The following is a 7,768-nucleotide window of genomic DNA, read 5'->3' on the forward strand; positions in this document are numbered from 1 at the left end:
AGCCGGGTAGGCACCCAGAGGGATTCTTTCTTTTATTGAGAATGGGAGCAGGTGGCACACGGCACATGGGCAGCACACGGCACAAAGTCACCTGCAGGCGGAGCTGGCAAGCGGTGGGCGGGGCAACAGGGTGCCCTATGAGCCATCCCTTCACGTGGGCGGGGGCTGGGGCCGGCGGGGGGAAGGCCAGGAGACCTGGGACCGGCCTATGGGGGCCTGCGGGGTGGCATCCCGCGTCTAGCTGATGGCACTCAGGGCGTGGGTGAGGGCGTGCAGCTCGTCCCGGACACCATCCAGGGCGCGTCGGATGGCGTGGGGACTGTCCAGCACATCGATGGCCAGCGTGTATGGGTCGAACTTCACGGAGAAGGGGCGCTGGATGCGGGAGGCATAGCTCCTGGTAGGGGAGCCGGCAGGGACTCTCAGTCACCCAGTGGGGATGAGCCCGAGGGTTGGGGCCCGGGTCTCCATCACAGCAGCCTCAGAGCTCCCGGGACTTTTCAGAGCCGCCTGCACCCCCAGAGCTCATTCTGTCCAACCAGCCAGACAAGATGGGGGACTGAGGCCTCCTCCAAGGGCTGGGGGCTGTTTATGGCAGGGAGGGACGGGCCTTTTCCAAGCGAGCCTCTGCAAGGCACTCCAGCCCTCCCTGCTCCTTCCCGAGGCTCAGCCAGGCCTCCTCCCGCAGGAAGGTTTCCAGACCGTGTGCCCCGCAGGGTCCATTATATCCCTGTCCCTAAGGTTGTGTGTGGTATCCAACCCCCACCCCCACCCCCACTGCAGGCACATAGATCCTGGGCCTCAATCTCCCCGTTGACAACAGGAGCCTGGCTGGAAAAGAGGCCCCTTCCGAGGGCGAACTGGTGGGCCCTGTCGGGCTCTGCCCTCCTCCCCTGGGGAATGCTGGTCACTGCACCTCCAGCCCTGGAAACTCCCTGCTACCCCCAGGCTCCCCACCGGCCCTCAGTCACCCCGGCCCTTGTCCTCTGTCCCCAACATGGCCCCAGCTGCTCAGAGGGCATGGGACTGGGAAGGACCCCGCACATCCGTCTCACAAAGTCAAGCTTCACCTCCTCAGAGCCTGGCCTTGGCCTGGCCTTGACATGGCCACCAGCCCCGCAGGTCTCCCCACCCCAGACTTTTTGGGGGTCCTGCTGCGGGGGGGGGGGGTGCTGTAACCTAAGTGTGCACAGTTTTCTCCACTGTGAAGTGGGTTCGGAGGCCCAGCCAGCTGGCTGGCTCTCCCAGTTTAGGGAGCACAGTGGGGGTCTCGGCCTACCTGAGTTTGTCCTTGGCATCGCTGAAACTCTCAGACACGAAGTAGACAGGTTGATAAGTCTGGTCCTGGTAGGGCTGCACGGCCGCTGCATCGGGGTCGAAGGCCCGGATCTCGGGCCCCTCAGACAGGGAATGCTGGCGGGAGGCCGGGAGTGGGGGGTGGGGGTGGATCTCAGGGCCCCGAGGGAATTGGAGCCCCTTGGCCTGACTCCACGGCGGGCTCTGGGTGTGAATTCATACCCTGCCCTCTCCACTGGGGGTCCTGCCGAGGCCTCGGGACAGTGTGAGTGGGACAGGCAGGGACAAGTTTTCTTGGCCCCCTAAACGGGCAGCCCCAGCCTCCTGGGAGGCCTGAATTCAGAAGGCACGGCCAAGGTCGCCCTCCCCGTGGGGACCCGGGCTCCAGCCCCTTCCTGGGGGGTGCGGGGAGCGTCTCACCAGGAGCTCCCCATAGGAGGACAGCAGCCCCGCTCCGTAGGCCTTCACCTCGCCGTTCTGTTTGCACAGCCCAAACTCCACGGTGAACCAGTACAGCTGGAGGGGGCAGTTGGCAGGTCAGCTGAGAGACCACAGCACAGCATTCGCCACTGACCATGGCCCCAGGCACCCACCACCCAGGCAGAGGTGAGCCAGGCTCCGGGCGGTCACGCCGTGAGAAGCGGAGACCGGAGCCTGGACAGGAGGGCCCAGCCTGGACCCAGCGTCCTGCAGGGGAAAGAACCCACCGTGGACAGCTTCTCAATTTCTTCGTCCGATGCCCCCAGGGATGCGAGGCCAATGTCCTGTGGGGGAGGGAGAGCTGAGGGGGGAGAGGCTCAGCTCACCATGGCTTGGGCGCCTGTGTGAGGGGAGGGTGCTGGGGCTGTCTGCAGCCCCTCCAGGGGCCTCCTGGGCACTGCCGGGGTACAGAGACCCTCCCAGGGTGCAGGGACCCTCCTGGGACGCAGGCACGCTCCCGGGATGCATCAAGGGCCCAGGACCGCTCCCTGCCGTTCCTGGGAGAGCCAGCAGGTGGCAGCACAAGCCGCGGCACTCCGCCCCCAGCTTGTCCTCTGGGCACCGTGATCCCCTGACTCTCCGGAAGGGATTCTGCCCCGTCTTTGTTCTAAGGTGGTCTTCCCAGAACGGCCCGCCCATCCCTCTCTTCCAAGACGTTGCAGTCTCTCTGAAGTCTCATGACCCAGGTGTGGGCGGCATCCAGCCTGGGGGTGGGGAGGGGCAGGCAGCGCCCATCGCTGCAGGTGCCACCCCGCAGCCCCTCGGCTGACGCCCAGCTCCTGAGGCCTCGAGGACACACCTGGGAGAACTGGGCGAAGGTCCGGTCGGCCAGCATGGGCACGTGCCCCAGCAGCTCGTGGCAGCAGTCCCTGTGTTGGGGGCGGACAGCGGGTGGGGCTGGGGGCCGGGGCCGCAGCCTGCCCCCTCCCCCAGCAGCACGCCCCCCGCGGCGGGCTGGGCTGGGCACTCACGGCTCGGGGGAGTGCATGGGTGAGGAGGCATGGCGGATGTACTGGGTGCACTGGAAGACGCGGAAGGCCAGGCTGGCCAGGAAGTCCCGGGCGGACAGCAGGCCGGCCACGGGCCGCAGCTGGAAGCCGGTCCGCTCTGCAAGGGCGGCGGGGGGGCTGTCAGCGCGGGTGGGGCCGCCGGCTGGCCACCCCAGGCCCTCCCGCCGGGGCCTCCACAGCGGCGCACCCTTCAGGAAGCGGGAGACGTCCTCCAGCTGGGGGATGCTGTCCTCCCGGTACCCGCAGAAGTGCTCCAGCAGCTCGAAAGCCTCCAGGTGTTCCCGGCACGCGTGGGTGGCGTAGAGGCCCCGCAGCGTGGTGTAGACCTCCTTCCTGTGGGCGGGGGAGGGGAGGCTCAGGCTGGCCGGGTGCCCCCCACTCCCAACCGGGCCCCCCACCGCCTGACCCAGACCCCTCCCCGCATCCAGCAGCCCCTCCCGTGGGCGCTCTGCTCTGCCCCCTGCAGACCCCAGGCAGCCTCACACTGCAGGCCTCTCCCTGGCCCCAAAGACACTGGCCACTGGGAGTGGATGTCTCCCACCTGCAGCTTTGGGGGGTTTCAGGGGACCGTGGGGGGCCTCGGGAAGTCCCTCCTCCACCCGGACTCAGTCTGTCCTCTGGAGGCCACCACTCTCCACGCAGGGATTCTGGGGGTCTTCCCAGGCCCTCCTCATTCCCCACCCCGCCCCTCCCCAGCTGCCATCATGGGGTCTCACCAGGTGGCAGTCTCCTCGGCCGTGTACTCCACGTGGGGAATAGGGTCGCCTCTGGGGAGGGGGTCAGCAGTTAGTCCAGGCCCCCTTGGGGAGGGCGTGTGGGGGGTGGACAGGAAGGGGCCTGGGCTGAGCGACCCCGGCTGTGTGGCCACAGCAAGTTGCTTAACTGCCCTGTGCCTCCGTTTCTTCGGCTGTGACTTGGGGACCCCGAATCGGTGACCACGGTGACAGTGAAGGTGATGGCATTGGTGACAAAGGCATCCCTCCCTTCCCCCCCACCCAGGTCTGGTGTGAGGCCGCAGGACGGGGTCTGGGTCTCAGAGGATGAGGTCCCGAGGGGGGTCCTTACTGCTTGTACTGGAAGGCGATCTCAGCAATCAGCTTCCTGCGCTGGCGGTACACCTGGTCCGAGAAGCCCTGACACAGAGTGGACGCCATCAGCCCCCACGCCCCACCAGCCCTCCCCACGCCCCCAGCCCAGACGCGACCTGTGATACCGGCGGGCACCTGGCGGCTGCACCCAGCCAAACCTCAGGGTTCCACCAGGAGCCGGAGGCAAACAGACACCCCGTCCCAAGCCGGGGTGCACGCCCACCGCCCCAGCCATGAGTCCGCGGGCAGGTTGGGGCCCCGGCTCACCGGATGGTCCAAGTCCAGGTCAGGGTCAAACTTGGTGACCAGGTGGTGACACTTGTCCAGCTCAGAAACTTTCCTTGGGAACCAGAGGACTGCACGCAGGAAGGAGGGTAGAAGGACCAGATTGGGTGTTGGGCTGTGGTGGGAGGGCCCCCCTGGAAGCAGCCTCCCGCTTGCGACTGGGGGGCTGGAGGTGACCCAGGCCCGGATACAGACGAGGGGGATTGGGGAGGGCTGGAGCCAGCAGAGAGGGAGCCCCCAGGCCGTGCACGCAGTCACTGGGGTTCACCTGTGGGACCCCTTGCACCCCGATGTCTCGGGGTCACGGGGTCGCCCTCAAGGGTATAGGGGCAGCCTCACCCTTGTTCTCCCCAGCGCCCCTCACATCTTCGGCCACGCGGCGAAGAGAGCTGAGCAGGGTGGGCAGGGCGGCGCTGGGTACCTCACAGCGCACGAAGTACTCCAGGTGCGGGCCCCCTGCCTGCGGCTTCTGGGCGGGCCGGGTCTCCAGGTGGTAGATTTGGGCTTCAAATGTCTTAGGAGCAAAAGCAGGGAGAAAGAGGGAGGGAGAGATGGAGAGACAGAGACAGAGACAGACAGAGGGGGAGGCGAGAGCGCTGGGAAGCAGGCACCGGGGTCGGCCCGCCCTGCCCTGCCCTGGACGCCGGCAGCGAGCAGCCCACAAGACTGCTCTCCAGACTGGCCGCCTGGACAGCTTTCAGCTGGGAAAACGGCTCTTGTCTAGTTGGTCTAACAGGGGTTGTCACAGGGTCCCCCAGACCCAGCTTTTCGGGTGGGGTCTTCTCCCAGGCAGCCTGATTTCCATCCCTGGTGGCCTCGTCCGAGACCTCTAGACACCCGGGGCTGGGGGTGGGCCCTGATCCCACTGCGGGCAGGTCGGGAGGCTCAGGCCCCCACCAAGCAACACTGAGCGCGGGGGGGGGGGAGGGGTGGGTGCGCTCCCCTGCCAGCTCCCATCACCCAGCAACGAGGGAGCCTCAGTCTTCAAGGCCCTCGGGCCACACGGGCATCGGCCAGCACGGGAGCTTGAGAGGAGTCGGCTGTAATGTCATTTGGGTGCGTGTGCTGGGATCCAGCAGCTAACGCCATCAGCTGTCACGTGAGCCCAGCCCCGCCAGGGCCAGGCGGGCATGGGGGGCCCTGCGTCCCCGGCTGCCCTGGGGGACCCACACCCACCTGCCCCCAGGGTGAGGTGCTGGGCACGGGGGAGGGCGGGGGGCTGGGCTCAGGGAGCTCCTGAGAACAGAAGGGTGTGGCGAGGGGCTGTGAGCCCCCTCCGCACGTGGCCCCCTATGCTCCCTCACCTCAAACACCTTCACAGCCCGGGACAGCGCGGGGGGCTTGGTGGCCCGCAGGGTGAAGAGGAGATTCAGCGCGGCCTTCCCGGCCCGTCCCCCCAGGGCCTCGCCCGGCTCCGTGGCGGCGGCGGCGGCGGCGGCGGCCTCCGCCTTCTGCCGCTCGTTGCGGGCATCCTGGATGAGGCTCTGCCGCCTCCCGACGAAGCGTGGGGACTGTGGGGACAGATGCGCCAGCTCCCCCTGCCCTCAGCCGGACCCACAGAACCTGGGACCCAGCTCCAGTGTCGCGCCTGCTGGGGGCCGCAGTGGGGGAGGGAGACAGGGAGGGCGCTGGGAGCCACAGCTGAGGGTGGTCTGTGCCCTCAGGCCACATCTAACCGGGTTAGGTGACGAGGGCTGATTGGGGAGCTGCCCTGCTGCCCCCCAGGCTGCGCAGGGCCAGGGGACATGGTGTCTGGCCCCATGGAGTGACCTCTCCTCATGGCCCCATGCCCAGCCCTGCCTCACAGCCCAGGGGCCCTGGCCACACCTTGTCCACAGCCGGTCCCGAGACCATGAGCCTCCGGGGTCAGTGTGTCTGCCCACCCCGCCCCCCGCCCCCCCCCCCCCGGCCTGAGTAGAGAAGAAGCCCCCTGTCTGGGGCTCATTTTTTGCGGCTGAACTTCCAGGAAGCTTCTGGTGCTCTTGGGTCTTGGAACATGGCAGGGGGCCGCGGGGGAGCCCTCCCCAGATCTCCCACTCTACGGTGGGCGGGGTGTGGACAGAGCCAGGGGCCTGGGGTGAGCGCTGTCTACCCCACGGCCAGTGCCCTGAGATGGTGCCTGCAAATTAAATTTCTAGAACCCAGCCCATGTTTCCACTGAAGCTCTATAAACAAGAGCCGTTTTAAACCTGCAGGGAGCTGATCATTCCAGGCCATCCCTGAGGACGAACTGGAGACCCCTCTTCCAGGTCAAGAAGCCCCTAGTTTTCCAGTCTCAGAGAGGGGGTGGCCCAGCGGGTCTTCCCAGCACAGCCTCCCTTGAACTCGGGGGCTCCCAAGTGGTGGGCCAGGCCTTGGGGGCCATCCCTGGTGGTCAGGGAGGCCCAGGGTTGCTGGGCAAGGGAACAGGGGAGGTGGGTTTCAAGACAGGAGATCCCACGTGGGACATGGAATGCGTGGCAGGTGGATGGGTGAATGATGGATGGACAGCTGGACGGATGGATGAATGGATGGTGGATGGACAGGTAGATGGTGGGTGGTGGATGGACGGGTGGCTGGACAGGTGGATGGGCGGGGGATGGATGGGAATCACCCTGGAGCTCAGACCTCCCTTCAGCTCAGCAGAACTGGGGCCTGCACCCCTGTTTGCCCAGTGCCCCCCACCACCTTGAGCTGCTGCAGGGCCTGGGACACTGTTGCACACACCCTGGGTCCAGCAGGACCCACCCATAGAGATTCAAACACCCGGGCACAGGGGTTGCCCACAGAGTCCGGGCAGGGGAGGTGCTTGCGGCCAGGACTGGACGCCAGGCCTGGGTCCAGGGCGCCCATATGGACCCTGAGCCTGGAGCCTCCCTCCAGCCTTCAGGGGACACCCCTGGGCTTCTGATTCGTTCCGGCCCGTGGGCACCAGCCTGCCTCTTACCATGATGGCCTCGGCCTGCTTGGCGTCCAGCTCGGAGACGGCCCTGCGGAAGCCCTTGGCCTGCGGCGAGGCAGCGTTGGGGGTGGGCATGATGCCGGCGAGGTCCGGGCTCCGTCTCCACAGCCCTCTGCCGGGCGGCCTCTTATAGGCTGAGCTGACGTCAAAGCCCCTCTGGGTCCTCCACCTCCCACCTCCTCTGCGTCCCCCTCCTGCTGCCGCCTGAGGGAGGTGGGGTGGGCGAGGAGCACGGAGACGCAGGAGAAAGGGCTCTGTCCCATTAAATCTAATTGCATCCACCGTCACAGGCACCCAGGCGGGCGGGCGGCCCTTCCTCTGAATCATCTGGGCTCCGGCAGGCGTGCTCCGCAGGGCTGGGTGCAGCCAGGCCCCTCGGCCCACACCCGAGCCGGGTGATGGGCGGGTACACGGGGGGGGGGTGGAGTTCTGGACACCCCACCGTGCTCGTGACACAAAACCCTGACCTTTGGTGGCCATCGGTCCAGAAAGCCAGGTTCAGACCTCAGATGTCAGGAGGCAATTCGCTTTTCCAGAAGATTCTTCACTTCACCAAATTTCCCAGCAGGGTCCCGAGGCATGTTCCTGTTCGATGTCCTCAGCGGGAATGTTATCTGCCCCCCCCCCAGGCACATCCAGCATGGCTCAGAATGTTCCAGAAGGGCACA

The 7,768-nt window shown here is 66.8% G+C and overlaps 1 protein-coding gene across 1 annotated transcript; it reads right to left on the minus strand.

Annotated features, from left to right (window-relative positions):
- Window positions 1-217: 217 nt before the first annotated feature.
- Window positions 218-7,192, minus strand: TH (tyrosine hydroxylase). The gene is made up of 13 exons (XM_022592258.2): window positions 7,086-7,192; window positions 5,464-5,670; window positions 4,499-4,673; window positions 4,142-4,230; window positions 3,852-3,919; window positions 3,503-3,553; window positions 2,974-3,119; window positions 2,748-2,883; window positions 2,576-2,645; window positions 2,004-2,060; window positions 1,717-1,812; window positions 1,280-1,413; window positions 218-397 (listed from the first exon to the last, which is right to left on the minus strand). The coding sequence occupies exons 1-13, from the start codon at window positions 7,173-7,175 to the stop codon at window positions 238-240; spliced, it is 1,479 nt and encodes a 492-aa protein (XP_022447966.1). The 5' UTR covers window positions 7,176-7,192; the 3' UTR covers window positions 218-237.
- Window positions 7,193-7,768: the final 576 nt, after the last annotated feature.

The sequence above is a fragment of the Delphinapterus leucas genome, chromosome 7 (assembly GCF_059928025.1).
Source record: "Delphinapterus leucas isolate spDelLeu-1000000601 "Yukka" chromosome 7, BTC_Dleu_Yukka2, whole genome shotgun sequence".
Classification (NCBI taxonomy): Eukaryota; Metazoa; Chordata; class Mammalia; order Artiodactyla; family Monodontidae; genus Delphinapterus; species Delphinapterus leucas.